Raw genomic sequence first — 16,226 nt, 5'->3', positions numbered from 1 at the left:
TTGTGATTAACTGAGTGGGACTTCTACAAGTTCACCAGAATGTTGAGATTCTTTTTGCTGATCAAACTGTTCATGTCTCTGAATAGAGGGGAAGGGCTTGCTTGGATGCATTTTCCTGTTGTGAATAATTGTACTACAAAGGCATATTTTTCTACAGGCAGCCTATACCCTAAAAGTATATTTTTAATAGTTAAGAACCTTAAGAAATCACAGTGTCAATGTCTTTAACTTCTGAATCTGCCAGCTCCAATCAGATTTATGGAAGGGAAGACTTTTTGAAGAAAATACACTTTTGCAGGTTCCTTGGATATCTGTGGCTGTGTAGAGGAAAGAAACACAAATCAATACCCTGTTTAAGGCCAGAAATCAATACTTTAGTTTCCTCTTTTACTCTCACAGGCAGCAGCTTATCAGCACTTGGGTACAAGCTGTGTGGCAGCAGCAGCAGAGAAGCTCCAAACCTGCCACATCTGGGGTTGTTTCCTCTGCTGAGGGAGAGCCTGCAGTCCTTTTAGCATGATTTGCAGCTATTGAGAAAATTTGTTGTAGTTTATGATGACTGCAGGGAAATACATCACAGTCCTTTTTTTTTTATTTTAATTAATTTTTTTCAAGTTAGAATTTGCAGCATTTTATGGACTGAGTTGTCTGAGCTCAAGTTACCCTTTAGACTTTACTTCCAATTGTTAGATTTCATTGGTACCAACATTCAGTATTATATAAAGTTGTGTTAAATGAAGCCTTCCCTTACTCTCATCATTACTTAAGTCTGTTAACTCAGTGAAGGGAAACAATTGGTTACTGCAGCAGATGATGTGGTTTGTGTAGGCAGCAGATTCTTCACAGCAAAACTATATGTATTGAAATTATACTTTGTTTCTACCTGTAAAATAGACATTTTGTGTCAGTTAGCTCCACAAAGTTTGTTTATATCCTTCCCCACAGATGATGTTTTTATTTCTCAATATGCTCCTGGGCAGAAGGAGTCTCTGAGAGCAGTGTTAAAGCAAAAGTAAGTATGTGCTGTTGGTAGTGACTCAGTGACTCAGTGTCCTGTTTCTTTACAGATATCCAATTATACCCCTTCAGTTTTTGCCAAAATGTTTAGCTGGCAAGGAAAAAAGTCTTATTTACTGTTCTCTGTTACTATTCTTTTTGTGTCTGTGAAGGTGTTTTCAGTTTATTTTATCATTCACTGGAGTATCATTCACTGTTTATTTTGTGTATTTTTGAGAATACCTTTAGACTACTGGAATTAATGATTTTGTGACAGAAGACTCAGGCGAGATAATTCACCTTGTGCCAAAAACCATGTTACATTTTTAAAGACAGATAAGGACACGTGCTGTTTATCTGTAGGCTGGAAATTCTGAGGATCAAAAATTGAGTTGGACTTGGCTACTGGAATCACAAAATCACAGAACAGTTTGGGTTGGAAGGGACCTTAAAGACCATCTTGTTCCAACTCCCTTCCAACACTTCCCACTAGACCAGGTTGCTCCAGGCCCCATCCAGGCTGGAACATTGAACTTCACAGAACACAAACTGCAAACACATTCTTTGTTGTGGTTACAGGAAAATGCCTTTTATATTAGGGACTGTAACATAAACCTGAGACACTTCTCGTGTCATCCTGAAAGATGAGAGTGAATTTGTTTCATGTGTGCTGAAAGCTTCAAGGAGAAAAGCTTATACAGTGATGTCAGTGCTACGTGTGGGAAATCATTTGCTTGGAGGGGGTATGGAGAAAACAATGCTATTGACAGGCACTTGTTTTTATAGAGCTCAGAATACTCCTGTTCTTAAGGAGGTGAAGGTACAGCTCCTGGGAAATGCCTCCACAGAAAGAAGGGAAGGTGTTGGACACGAGCCCGGGTCAGCACCCAGGGAAGTGGATTCTGCAACAACCATTGCAGCAGCCACTGCTGCTGCCATTGCCAGCACAGCCCCACTCCTCAAGGTGAGTAAGTGGCTTGTGGGAGTGTTAGGTCTTTGTCCACTAAAAATAGCAGATGTTCCAAACAAGCCTCAGATTGTTTGTAGTAGCTCCCCAGAGCCTGAATGTGTCTGCTCCCTGTTTTCTGTGTGCCTGTAATCTCACACTCACTGACCAGCACACCAGAGGGAACTCTTTTGGATTTGGCTGAATGGGCAAAAGACAGAGACCATTTGATTTACCTTTTAAAAATTCGTGATATTGCTGAGCCACCAAACACTAGGGCTAACAAGGATTTTAATTGTGTCTTTTGGGAAGCAAATCCAGGATTCTGGATTGCACCACTTCTCCAGTAAAGTGTGTTTTTCACTCCTTCTTCTTTTTTTTTTTTTTTCTGTCCTCTCTTGCAGGTCCAAAACGATTTGGAAGCCAAAGTGAACTCAGTTTCAGCATTACTTAATAAACTGCAGGAGACAGACAGACACCTGCAGCGTGTGGCTGAACAGCAAACCCACATGAGGGCTCAAAAGGAGAAGCCCCACTGTCACCACCGAGTCAGTGAGCTGGAAAAACAAATGAATGCTTTCATGGTGCAGCGGATTCAGCATCTGGAAAAGCTACAGGAGCAGCAAATGAATATTCAGGTATCTTAAGTCACAATACAGAAGCTTTAGCTTAATCATTTCTTCTGTATTTCAGTGTTAATACTCTAATAATTTGGATTATGTCTTAGTATTAGAAAGAAAGAAAGATCCAGTGGCCAGCTCAGGAGTTTAGAGCTTTTGGGAAAAGTTTCATTTCTTGTTCTGTCCCAGATATCTCCTTCCCCCTCCTCCCTAATCTTTCTGTCTGTGGAAAGTAAATGCAAAAACTGTGAAATGTTCTCATTCCCTCTGAGAGATTGTTTAGATCTTTGTTAATTGAGGAAACTTCTATTTAATAAGTAGCCAAATTAAAAAACTAAGTTATATTTAAAAGCCCCGTGTGCTTTTTGAAGGGTAGAATAATGTCCAAGCCTGCCTGCATTCTGAGGTTGTTGTAAATGATTTTTCTCCCTAACAGAATGTCAAAATCCACTTAACATGATTTCATGGCAAGTATTTATTCATGCTTAGGTTTTTCCTTGGGGAAATGAAAGCCTGTCTCAGGAATACTCTGTAATTTTGTCTCTTAGTCTCATCTCCTCAGCTCTGCAGTGAACACCCGTGGGTTCCAGCAGAGTCCTGTGCCCTCCTCCACTCTCCTGACAAAGCAACCTGAGCAGCCAGAGCAGAGATCACTCACTAACCAAGTGCCTTTGTCTCAGAGGGCTTTGTTTCCTACCAGTGATGCTCCTGTCCAAGGTGAAGACAAACTCTTAGTTCCTTATTTTCAGTCTTAGTTTTGCATTAATTTTGTTTCCATTAATATTGGATTGTACAACACATCAATAATGAGTAGTAAACATTCCTTCAGTATAATTGGTTTTATTGCCTAATGTACTATGTAACAGACCACATATTCTGAAGATATTCCAGTCTCTTCCAGTTCAAATTAAACTGAGAGTTTTGGTTTACTAAGTGCTTCTGCACCAGGAGAGACCTGGACTTAACTTAAAATAATCTTACTGAGAAATAATCTGTGTGGAAGCCTGTAATGAACTAGTTCATATTACAATTAGGTTTGGGGCTTTCTGCTCCCTTAGTAATAGCATTCAGAGATACAAAATGTTCTTCCTGTTTACTTTTTTAACTAGTTCTGTGATGTTTTGCATTTTTATGAGAAATTCATAAAGCTGGCATGGCTTTTTTTTTTCCTTAGGTTTTTTTTTTCTGGATTCTCCAAGGGCATGGAGGGAGAGGACAAGGGGAAATGTCTTCAAACTGACAGAGGGCAGGGTTAGATGGGATGTTGGGAAGAAATTCTTGGCTGTGAGGGTGGTGAGGCCCTGGCACAGGTTTTCCAGAGAAACTGTGGCTGCCCCATCCCTGGAAGTGTCCAAGACTATGTTGGACAGGGCTTGGAGCAACCTGGGATAGTGGAAGGTGTCCCTACCTGTGGCAGGTGGATTGGAAAGGACATTAAAGATCATCTCCTTCCAACCCAAACCATTCTGGGATTCTCTGATACCTTTTCCTATGAAGAAAATTGTTAACATTTAAATCACTACTTTTGCTTGTGTTCCCTGAAGCATTTTCAAGCCATTTTCCAAGCAGTGGGATTCCCACCCAAACATCTCCTCTGAAGACACCAGTTCCTCGCAGGTGTGCCCCAGAGCCTGTATCAAAAAGTGGGAGAATCTCACAGAAAGAAAACTCTGTGATGGAAAAGGAAAATATTCCCAAAGCTACAAGTGAAGGTATTATAAGACACTCCTGTCCTCCACTGGCCTGAATAGGATGGCCTGGGGGGTACTTTGTGTGGTCCTCACCTGTTCTGAGCTGTTGTTTTGGTGACACTTGGATACAAATATGGAGAATATTTGGAATATACATTTGGAGAGGGTTAGTTTTGTGAACAAGTCACTCGTAACTAATTAAAGACTTGTTGGCAGTGCTGATCTAACCTACAGCATCTTAACCTGATTGCTCACTGAAATGTTTTCTCACATGGAAGATGAAGTGCCCATTCGTTATCAGGTTCAAAGAAGATTAGACAGAATGATATAGAACTTGGGAGCTACTCAGTAACTGTGTCATTATCACTGGTTGAATTGAAATCTTTTGGATTTTTTTCCTGGATCCACAGGCTCTCTGTGTTATTGTAGTGAAAACAGGTGTAAAGCAAATGTGTAGTAATTTTCTTTCACTGCTTTCGATCAGGTTAGTGGCATGAGACTCAGGGTTGAACATTTAATAAAAAAAAAATAAAACATCTTCTTATAGTTAGTTGTGTTTAGCATTGTTTGAGGATCTAAGATGGAGGAAGAACATTTAAAGGATCCAGCCATTGTGCTCTAACAAAGTACCTGTGTATGTCTTTATCAGATCCTTCTCAGGTGCTTCTTCTGTCTCTGTTACAAAGCTGTCATGTGTTTCTGTTGTTCAGTGGGTCCAGGAATAAATGAAATGAGGCAAAGGAAGAAACATTCTGTCCATAATGGCACAGATTTGTTCTCTGTGACTCAGTCCACTGCCACCCCAGTTTCATTCATCTGTACTCTAGTTTTGCTAATTTAAAGCAGTCTTAGGAACACAGTGTGAGTGCTTTTATGTGACTTGCCTTATCTGAAATAGATCTGTATTTTTAAATTTTAAAAATATTTTTGCTATCCTTGGAGAGTATTAGATAGTGGTGAAAATGTCTGGAAAGGAAAATAAAGTATTAAATATATTGAAAAAAAGGGAACTTTCTTTTTTTCTGCCTTAGGTGAAAGGAAAATTCTGGAGCATATTCCAAGTTCTCAAGAAATGCCACTGAGGCAAAATGAGTATTCCAAGAAAACAGCATTAAACAGCAATGAAATGAGCTGGCATTCTGAGAGGGACAGGTAAATAAACATAGCAATCCAAAACTGAGGAAGAGTTTTTGTTTTTTTAGTGTGAGAGGTGGATTAGATGTTGGTGGTGTAATAGAGTCACTGGTGTGGGCCTTGAGCTTGACAAAGCTGTGCTTGAAGTAGAACATTGGAGTATTTCTGTGCTACTTTTGCATTGCTTTTGATAGGACCTGAGGGAACAGCACGAGGCTGAGTCAGGGGAGGTTTAGGATGGATCTCAGGAAAAGGTTCTTCCCCCACTTGATTGGACACTGGAACAGCTCCCCAGGGAACTGGTCACAGCACCAAGGCTGACAGAGCTCAAGAAGTGTTTTGACAATGCTCTCAGGCACATGGTGTGACTTTTGGGGTTTTTCTGTGCAGGGCCAGGAGCTGGACTTTGATGATCCTTGAGGGTCCCTTCCAACTCAGGATATCCCATAATTCTGTGATTTCTATAGCTGAGGGCTTGTTGCTAAGATAGTTCATAACATCTTTCTCAGGGGTCAGTGGGTGGCACTTGGAGTGTTTTTCTGTCTCTGAGTATGTGTTTTTTTTATTATAGCAGCCTGGAGAGTTGTGTCAGGCAACCAGATGTGCAGGCACAGCTGGGCAGGCTCTGTGTCCAAGTGCCATTGTCAGTGAGACTCTGAACTGCCTGCTTGTGGGATCTGCATCAAAACACTTTGGTGGGGAGGAGCAGCAGCCACCTAAGAATTCCTAAGCTTTAGAGTGGGTGAAAAAATGTTCTGAGCCATCCAGTCTGAAACATATTTTCCCCAGGCAATAATGTAATGTCATAATTTCACTAATACAGTGAGAAACTGCTACATATATACTCTCTGATCTATGGTAGTGTGGACAAAAATGTTATTTGCTTCAAATGGAGAGGTATCCAAAGTTTAAATATTGCTCAGTGAAATGTAGTTTCACTGTTGAAAATACAAGGTGTTAAGTGATAAGCAGAGAAAACCCAGTAATCTCTCTGTAAGTTCAGATGCAAAAGCAAATTCCACTTTATCTGAAGGTTTGGTATTCTTGCACTCTAAATTCATGCTTGGTTTCACAGTTGGCCACTTTCTTGGGCCACATGAGGAGCCATGAGAGTTTTAATCAGGGATGCTTCTCCCATCAGGCACAATGCTTTGCACACAGAGCCAGTCCCTGCTTTTGAAAGCTACAGTTCAATTGAGAAGACAGTGAAAAAAGCAGATGATTTACTTCAAGATCTTGGCCAGTTGAGAAGAGAAATGCACAACATGCTCCAGGTAAAATCCATGTTAGAATGACCAGGAGTTTCAATAAGGGGAATAAAAAATGTGGAGAAAAGCTTAGCAGTCTGGTGTCAGTAAAAGTGTTGCTTTTGCTTCTACCCCTGTAAAAAGACCAACATTTGTTTAAAATTAATTGAAATATTGGAGCCTTTGTGTGTGGGAAAGGAATTTGAGCCTGAATGATGGACTGGACTGTAGAGGCTCTTCCTGCCATTGCCCCAGACTTAAAACAGGCGAGAAAGAAAAAAAAAGGGAGTTATTTACATGTGTATTTTAAGGTTTCAGATGTTTCTGCTTGCTCTCTTCCTGTAATACTAGAGGTGATGTAACATTCCCATTTGGGAAAGAACAGTGATCTGCAGTCAGCTTTAAGGGATCACTTAAGCACTTCTTTCCTCATTTTGCCACTTCACTTTGTAAGGAGTGCTGTTTCCAAGGAATTGCCTTGTGTCTTATGCCAATTATTTTGTACCTTTGGAGGTACAAAACCTGGTTCTGTGCTGGCAACTTGGGTTTTTTTGATGATTGAGGCTTTTACCTGTTTGTTAACCTGGTTCCACGTGGAAAAAAGGTGTGCTGGGGTCCTCTCTTCTTGTAAATATACACAGTGGGAGGGAAGAAAGACTTGTAAATTCAGGTCTCTGAATTAGCTTGGAACGTGATAGCTCTGATTCTGTTGGTTTCAGCTTTCCTATTTCCCTAAAAATATTTTGTAGTACATGCCAGTTGTCTGTTGCTGGATCTTTAGAAAATGTAGCTTCACTCATCAGATCTTACAGCATAGATGATGCATTTTTATATAGATTTTGTAGCATTTAGTGGGTTGTATGTTTAACTGTTCTTATAAGTAACAGAGCAGGTGCCATGTGCCCCATTTATGTTGCAAATATTTGCTCTCCACTATTGCTAAAAACTTGAACAAGTAACATACCTTTTATAGGCAACATAAAGGGATGAGATGGGAGAAGGAGTGGCAGGGGAGGAAGACAAAGGTGACATAAATGGTTTGAAACCTCTTTTCTCTCATGAAAAAGGTCAATGGGAAGACAGAAGTGACTTCAGCAGGTAGAAAGTTGGGTCAATTAGGGACTTAACTGTTGACTTCTCATCACTGAGAGCTTTGTGGAGTGAGATAATAAATGCTTGGGTAAGTGAGCCTTTGCTTTGCCATAAAGCAAAGGGCTGAATGAGCTGAGGACAGAAGGTGGTGCTCCAACCCAGCAGGAGTGAGCTGTGCCATTCAGGGCTTCCCAGCCCTGATCAAATACCTGCTGGGGATTTGACCCTGACAGATCTGTCTTTAGATTAAAGTTTCAACAGCTCTTCTTCTGTCTTTTTAGGAAGCAAACTCATGGAAATCTGACATGAATGATCTTATTAAGGTAGACCTTGATTTTTTTTTTAATTATTTTTTTTAAATACTGTGATACTGATGCAGTTTTGAATGTGTTTGCAATGAAATGACACTGCATAACTATGTATGTTTATTAAAAGGTTGCTGTTATGTATAGATTACATTATCCAAAGTAAGATTTAACTTGTTCTTAGACTTGTCTAAATCAGATCTTATTGAAAGTACCTTGGGGGGAATAATACAAATGTCAGGCAAAAAGCTGCTGTCTCAAGTGGACAGAGTGTGGACTGATAATTATCATTTCATGATCTGGACCTACCTGGCAACTTCACATCATTTTACAATTGAACATGGATCTGTAATTCTTACATTTTCTCACAGATTTTAGCTCTTACTGAGCTACTGTTTGTCAAAAAGTTTCTTTTAAAAAGGAAGACCTATGTAAAATTGATAAATAATTCAGTATATTTCTCACCAGGAAAAACCAGGACTATGGGATCAGTGTGTTGGTTTCTGTTTTGTTGTGTCCATTGTGACAAAACACCTGTTAGAACAGAAACTTGTGTTTAATTCTGATTTGATAAAAACCAAAACTGAGTTGTGATCTGTGAGGTCTTTTTTTTCTGTTCATTCAGTTGATGTTTTCAGAGTCTACTCAAGTTTGGGTATTTTGGTTTTGATTTTTTTTTTAATGTACATTTATCTCTTTTTTATTTTTTTTTTGGTTGTTAAATGAAGTTCTCAGGGGCCTCTGGGTTTCATCAGGAGTGTGAGAATGACTGTGAGAACTTGTTTCCTGTGTTTGTGTCCCTTCCTTTTGTATTTAGCAGCTAATTTATGCTCGATTTTTATCTCTGTGAAAGGGTTCTGCAAAGGAAAAGGCTTCATTGTTCCTTCTGAAAAGTGAAGATCAGTGAAAGTGGGAGAGGATCAAGGGCTGTTGAGGGGTTTATCTTGTTGTTAAACCTTAGAGGTATTGATTGGTGTTTCTTGGGGTAGGCTGATGCCAAACAAGTGCATATATTGAGAGAAGGTTGGTTTTTATTAGGCTTTAGTTATATTTAATTACTGTTACATGGAGAGATTTGCATGTGATGCTTCATGTCCCTAATTGCCATCTTCTCACATGCTTGTGGTCTTCATTAGTATTGCTCCTCACACTTTACATCATTTGCCATTTGAGGGTTTTTTTGGGGTGTCTTTCAGTTTTCTTGACTTCTAAATATATTTGCAACACACTGAATGTTCTGGAGTAATTCAAGTTGGTGGCATTCCCTGTGATGGCACTGATAATAGGATATTTGGCACAGATTAATAGGATATTACAATCTCTGATTAAAAGCTGGAGGTTCTGTTTCAATTTTAGTCCAAAAGTCCCAGTGTTGCACCTGATCCTCCTGAACATCCTCTGCTCAATAGACCATCCATCCTTCAAAATATCCAAGTGCCCAAATCCATCCTGAGGGATGCTGAGAGGACTTTGAGAGGAGTTCAAAACAATAAGAAATTCCTTGAGGAGAATCTGGAAGCTGTCACTCGTGCAAAGGATGGAGATGCCACATATTCCTTCATTAACAGCTTGACTACAAACAGGTCAGACCCTTCAATTCAGTGCTTGTGAGGCTGCTCCTTGTCTGTGAACTCCTTTTAGCACCTCTTTTCCATTTTTTTTTAAAATCTGTGCATTGAAGAACTAATGCAAAAAGTATTTATTGACTACTCTTAGCAATCATTAGCTGGTTCTTGAACTTCAGCTGGTGTTTGACCCTTGTGATGTGAACTGAATTTTTGTCAGGTGCCTGTTACTTCCTGCTAAGTCTGAATTCTGAGGCTTTGTCATCTGGACAAACTGCTCTGCTTGCCATGACTTTGGGGCATTGAGCTGCCTCCATGCAAACATTCCAAACAAATCAGAAAATTCAAGACTATTTTCATCATTTGCGATCCTGTAAATGTCACAGAATTAATCATCCTACAGCACATCTTTGCCTTTTGAACTTTTGCTTCGTTAGTTGTGTTAAATACTCTTGCTTGAATCATAATGAAAGTTTTCCTATTAAAATGCAACTTAAACTTGCATTTTCCTGAGGAAAGCAGCTATTCTATGTATATGTAAAGATTTTTTTTTTTCAGGCATGATATCTGCTCTCATTATCTTGTAGGGCCTGTAGTAATTTGTCATCTGCTTTTTGTCTTTTGAGCTGGAGTGTTTTTGTAGCCTTGTTTTTTCTGCTCAAAGCAGGAGCTGACACATGGCTGCCTCTGATTCCTAGATATTTGCAGTAACCTTGGTACTTACCAGCAGGGAGTGGGGTTTGCAGGCATTCTGTAAGAACAGGTTTGGATTTGGGAAATCATGGCTTTGTTTAGTCCCTTTGCAGGATGTAGAGGTGCAAAATCCTCCTGTCTGTGTTCTGGATTTCCCTTTTTGTAGCACTTATAGGTCACTACTTTCCCAGGAAGAAATCTGACCTAAAATAGTTCTTTCTTCTGTTTCAGAGATATATTGGAAGAGATCCGTATCAGGAGGGCTGTGGATGAGTGGATCCAGGCAATCAGTGAAGAAATCCAGGTATGGCTGGAAAAATGAGTTCAGATTTTTGCCTTGTCTTTTTCCACCTTGCCTTGTTCTTTCCTGTCCAGAGTGAAGTGTTTTGCTCACACCTTGAAAACGTGAGAAAACTGCTTATTATTCCTAGCACGTAGCAGGCTACAATAAAATATTTGCTTTTATTTTAGAACTTTGGTTTCTTAATGAAAATCTCTGGTCCCAGTTGCTGGGTAACACGGAGAACAGAGCATTTCTCAGAGCTTCAGAGTTACTCTGAAGCCTTGAAGATAAAAATCTTCTGATAGCCTTGAAGATAAAAATCTCCATTTTTTTTATCTTTAGGCCGAAATGGCAAGAAATGATTCAGAACAAGTGAAATATGATCCAAAACTCCCATGGATCAAGAGAGCCCAAAACCTCAAGGCTATGAAGGCCAAGAAAGAAATGAAAGTGAAAAGTCAACAAATCCAGGGTGGCTCAACGAAGATGCCTCTGTGTGCAGCCAAGCCATTGCAGAAGCAAGAGGGAGATAACACCAGGAAACAGAGACTTAGAACTTATTTTCCTGAGGGTTTGCAGAGGAGAGAAGGAAGGGCAGATGCGAGTTCCCAGGTGGTTTGGTTTCTCTTTTGGTGACAACTGTTAATGCAGCATCGATGTGGCAAATTGTGGGTGTAACTGTAATAATTAGAAATGAAAGGGGTGGCCCTGTCCTGTCCAAATTTTCATACATGAAGAATTGTAAACTGGTTTTTCTGTTTTCCCTTTTGATGTGCATCAGGGCCCTGGGAGTGGAAGAGCACTGGTACAAAATGAAGATTATCTGTGTCGAGTTTATGGGAAACCAATTTACCAGGGCCATCGCAGCACCCTCAAAAAAGCCCCATATCTGAGGTTCAACTCTCCCTCTCCCAAATCCAAACTTCCAAGGCCCAAGCTGATAGAGTATGTTAAAGGTAAGTAACCATTTGATGTGAACAAGGTGTTCCTTCCCAGTTTTTCTGTTAGGAATTCCTTGTATAAGTGAAGCTATTTAATTGTAGTTCACCTGCTCTTCAATTTAAAGCCTGAGCAACTGCAGTTGCTTTCTAGAGGGGTGGTCACTGCCCCAGGTTTGCCAGTGTTTAAGAGGCATTTGGAAAATGCCCTTACAAATAATATGTTTATATCTGTATCTCTATATATCTAGATCTATTTCTTTATATATCTTTATATAAAATATATGTGTATAGAAATACCAGGCTTTAACTTTTGGTCAGCCCTGAATTGCTCAGGTTATCTAATCCATTGGGATTAGATGATTGTTGTAGGTCCTGTCCACGTGAAATAATCCATTTCTGTTTCTATTTCTATTTAAGATGCTCTTTTCAAAACTAAAAGAAAAAAAAAAACCCATAAGTTTTCAGACTTGCCTAGTGTGTATCTCACTTACTTTAGATTATCAAATAAATAAAATTTATTTGATAATCTAATTTGATGTTTCTAAATTTAAGAAGTATATTAATACTTCAAGAAGTATATTAATATGTCTCTATTGTTGTCCAATAAAGAGCTGAATTGCCAGAAGTGATCCCATCTGAAAGCTGAGTGTGTTGGAAAATGAACTTGGCTTTTGATAAAGGTCACTGAGAGATGAATTCTTTGTGTCAGGTTTAAACAGTCATGTCATTTATGTGCTTAATTCATTCAGAGTTCAGAAAGGTACTGAGATTTGAAAGATTAAGGAAGCCTGAGAGTTAATTTCCCACTTCTAAGACATTGATTGAAACATGAAAAATTAAATGTATGGGCTTGAAGATGACATCTGTTAACTTGGAAATATTGAAAGAAGTCATCACAATTGCTGGTGAAGTTCACTAAATGCAGGCAACCTCTTTTGTGAGTCCAATCAGGGTTAAAGCAGAGTATAACTCCTTTCTGTAAGAGCTTGTTAAGGCTATTTAATTGTCAAAGATTATTAGTGGATTAATAATGAATTCCATGCATTAGTTTTGTAGGCAAAGTATTAAGATAAGAAGATACCAATTTTCAAACCTATTAAAAATGTGTAAAAATTATAAAAAAGGGAGACTCTATGATATCTGACCTAAGTGTGGATAAACTTAATCTTGAATTAGTAGAAAGTAATGTTTTAATTGGATCAGTTTTATTTCTTAGTTATCTTCTGAAAATTTAGCTGATTCTTAATGCAGAAGATAAGGTCAATCTTTAACTGATATGTTAGAAAATCTAATTTGTATGGTATTACTGCAAGATACAGTGAGCAAATTACATGATAAAGGGTAATGATGGAGAGAAAGTGTGGAGATGGGACAGAGGGTTCAGTGTAAGAGGTATTAAAGTGATTATGGGCACAGTGGAGTTAATAGGATGTGCATCAATGGGAAAATATGAGCTGGCTCCCTCCACACTTCTTGCACTTGCACTGTTCTTACCCACGCAGGGAAAATATCCTTGATGCAATCTGAAATGTCACGTTTTAAAAACGCTGCCTGAGCTTTTATTGCAGCTGTAAAAATGCTCTGTTCTGTATGAAACACAAGAGATGAACATCAGAAGGCAGTCCCTTGATGAAAGCATGTTTTTGGGCCACTAAAGTGTGTGGTGTAAAACAACAGATATGTCTCTGAAGGCAGGCACTGCTGGGTTTGAGGTTGGGTTTGTTGGGGAGGTTTTTTTACATTATTATTATTTTAATACCATTGAGCAACCTGGTCTAGTGGGAGGTGTCCCTGCCCATGGCAGGGGGTTGGAAGTGGATGGTCTTTAAGGCCCCTTCCAACCCAGACCATCCTGTGGTCATAATGTTCATCCACAGTGGCAGATCCTCCAAACAGTACAAGAATCTCTTGTTTAGCCCCACGTGCTCTTCCTGCCATTCCCTGGCACTTCTCCTACCTGTGCTCTGGAGCCCAGTTGTGATCCATGAAGAAAAAGTGTTACTGGTAGAAAGTATTCCCAATTCTCATAACCCTCCTGGAAAATGTGAGTTACAGTCCTGGCAAAAACCTAGAAAACCTCAAGACTTACTTTTTTTTTTTTTTTAAAAGGTGAGAACGGGTTACATGAAAACAGATAGTCTGTTACATGAAAACAGATAGTCTTGTTGCTTGTATATTTTATTTTACCTCTCTTGAAACATGTCTTTTTTTTTTTTTTTGGTGAATAATGTTATATTGGTAGACCAGCATGATAGATCTCTCATTTTGACTCCTGGTTAGGCTGTGCACCTATAATTTAATTTATTCTGCACAGATTTGTTTGAACAAAATGTGTGCTGGTAAGCACTTGGTGTAGCAATAACAGTAACACAGTGACCACTAAGATTTGGATTGAGAACAGACACTTCTTTAATAATATTCAATCAGCAGTTCTGCTTTTGCTGAGTCCAAAATGAATTTTCTTCTATATTTATTGGCCTCTTGTCCTTTATGGAAGGTCACAACCTTTCCAGGGAGGCCAATTTCACCATTCCAGCAACAGTATCTTGTAAAGTGGTAGAAAGAGTGCCCCCCTCCTCCAACTAATTATAATTAATAGGTTATTTGATGATTTGAAACTAGCAGTTTTCTCCCAATAACATGTTTAATTCCGTGGTGTCAGTGAAAAGTGAAGGTTCAGGCTGTGTGAATTGTAAGAAGCTGCTCCTGTGCTTGTTTTCTGCTGGAGGCAAATAGAAATTAAAGAGAAAACTGCACTGGGTCGATGGTGCCTTCAATCTTCCAGCACCCCTGCGTGTGACAAACACCATTTAAAGCTCTTTGCCTGAAAACAGGGTGAACTCTGGATAGCCTTTTCCCATTCCAAGCCATGAAGTCACTCAGCAGCAGCACAGCAACGTGTGTTTGCAGGAATAAAGCCACCAGAAAATCTGTTTCTCTGTTTCACACCAGGCTGCACTTATGGAAAGTTATGGTTTTGTCTCTATTGGGGCAGTAAATAAAATAAGACACCCCCCCCCTTGTATTCTTATCTAAGGGAAGAAAGGAAGAATTTAAAGGAAGCACTCCAATGAATATGTCCTATTCCAAGTTCTCTGATTTTACTGGCTTTAAAATGAGGTCAGCTTTTGCTTGATACTGGCATTACCTGACTCTGGGTAAGACAGTTGCTTAATTTCTGTGCTTTCCTGCACCTCGTCAACAGAATGGAACAGTAATAGCTGGTGTTTCACGTGGGTCTCGTGAAGATGAAACAGTTAAATGCTTTTTTGCTGCTCTTGTGAAGATCCTGTTATGGCAGGGAAGTATAAATAATAAAATTAGAAACAGATCTGTTCTCCTCTGTAGTAGGAGTGTAAATAAAATGCAACAGAGTTGAGTGAGTGCTTTAAAGCACCGGGTTCTTTAAAAAAAAGAAAGGAAGAACCCAATCTCACAGATCTGCACCCTCAGATTCCCTTCCTGGCCTTGATGTCCCAGGTGATAAAGGCTTAGGAATAGTTGGAAGTCTTTGGCCTTGGGTTTGATTGGCTGGAAAATCCAGACTTATTAAATGACCCTGTTTTGTCAGAGCGATCCACTGAGCTTGGTTTAAATTAGTGTTAGAATAAGGATGTTTATTTAAGACTGAAATGGCCATCTGGAGAGTCTCTTTTCAGTCATTTTATAACTCTCAACCATTTTCTTTGCAAATAAACTCTGGTGACTAATGCTTGCTTTCTTATGGGAAGTTAGGGGAAAAAAAATCAACCAACACTTTTATGAGTAAGAGATCATTTCTAAAAAAAAAAAACAACCTTGGAGTTGTTTTCTTGCATAATGTGAACTGATAAGTAGATGTAAAACACTAGTTTTTTTAAAGCTAAGTTTAATTAAATGTCTAGTTTCTGCCCAGTGCAAATAAACTTTTGAGGGGGGAAATGAAAAGTTGAAAGCAATTAAAATGAGGTGCTGTGTGTGTACAGTACTTCATCATTCCCACTGTGAGAACCTTGTTTTTACAAGTTGGCAGCACTACAGATACCCTGCCAATTCCTGCTTTTGCTCAAAAGTTCAAGGCCAAGGGGGACTGTGAGATCATGTAGTGTGACCTCTGCTAAATCACAGGCCTCTGAACTGTATCTGTTTATGTTCCTGACTCCAGTAATTTGTCTCTGACTGCAGAACAGTTTTTCTGGCTAACCTGTGCTGGGCAGAAAGGCTCATGCTCAGCATTTAAAGGCATCAGAAATTCTACCCTTAGTTGCTTCTTCCCCCTGGCTGGGCACCTTCTGGTTCAGTAGGAAATAGGACACTTCAAATTGAGCATCTGATTTGTAGTGAGGTTTTGGCTTCAGTTTGCAGCTTCCTGGTGATTTTTCCTTAAAAAATGAAAAAGGCCTTTTGATGTCCAATCTGTTTTAATACTTACAGAGGTACAGACTTAGTACTGAATGCAGAGTTATCATATATGGAAGTCTCCTCCTGCTCCATCTCTCTGACATCCTGTTGACACATCTGAGGGTTTTATCCCCTTGGCCACAGCATTATATTGTGATTTCTCTTCCCATTGCTTATCCAACGGGACAGCAAAGCCTTTCCCAGAGCCTCTTCTTTCTGACCTCTCACTGAAGAGTTGTGACTTGCTCTTCTTGTTTCCAGGCTTATAACCCATAATTTGTCTGTACAAAAACACCACTTTGTGAGAGAATTGCCTTATTTGCTTGTCTGCAT

At 39.4% G+C, this 16,226-nt stretch overlaps 1 protein-coding gene across 1 annotated transcript in view; it reads left to right on the top strand.

The window, feature by feature from the left end:
• Positions 1-16,226, top strand: part of KIAA0586 (KIAA0586 ortholog) — a 72,768-nt gene that overhangs the window by 1,063 nt on the left and 55,479 nt on the right. The window contains exons 3-14 of the mRNA XM_029964300.1: positions 946-1,012; positions 1,783-1,960; positions 2,347-2,580; positions 3,111-3,278; positions 4,094-4,274; positions 5,285-5,405; positions 6,529-6,661; positions 8,008-8,049; positions 9,388-9,614; positions 10,521-10,593; positions 10,915-11,172; positions 11,354-11,528. Of these exons, the coding sequence (XP_029820160.1) occupies positions 946-1,012; positions 1,783-1,960; positions 2,347-2,580; positions 3,111-3,278; positions 4,094-4,274; positions 5,285-5,405; positions 6,529-6,661; positions 8,008-8,049; positions 9,388-9,614; positions 10,521-10,593; positions 10,915-11,172; positions 11,354-11,528 (1,857 nt within the window). The remainder of the gene's footprint in view (positions 1-945; positions 1,013-1,782; positions 1,961-2,346; positions 2,581-3,110; positions 3,279-4,093; positions 4,275-5,284; positions 5,406-6,528; positions 6,662-8,007; positions 8,050-9,387; positions 9,615-10,520; positions 10,594-10,914; positions 11,173-11,353; positions 11,529-16,226) is intronic.

This window comes from Manacus vitellinus, unplaced genomic scaffold (genome assembly GCF_001715985.3).
Source record: "Manacus vitellinus isolate BGI_N305 unplaced genomic scaffold, ASM171598v3 scaffold_6_pilon, whole genome shotgun sequence".
Classification (NCBI taxonomy): domain Eukaryota; kingdom Metazoa; phylum Chordata; class Aves; order Passeriformes; family Pipridae; genus Manacus; species Manacus vitellinus.
Note: the sequence above shows the minus strand (reverse complement) of the source record. Positions and strands in the feature narration are given on the sequence as shown.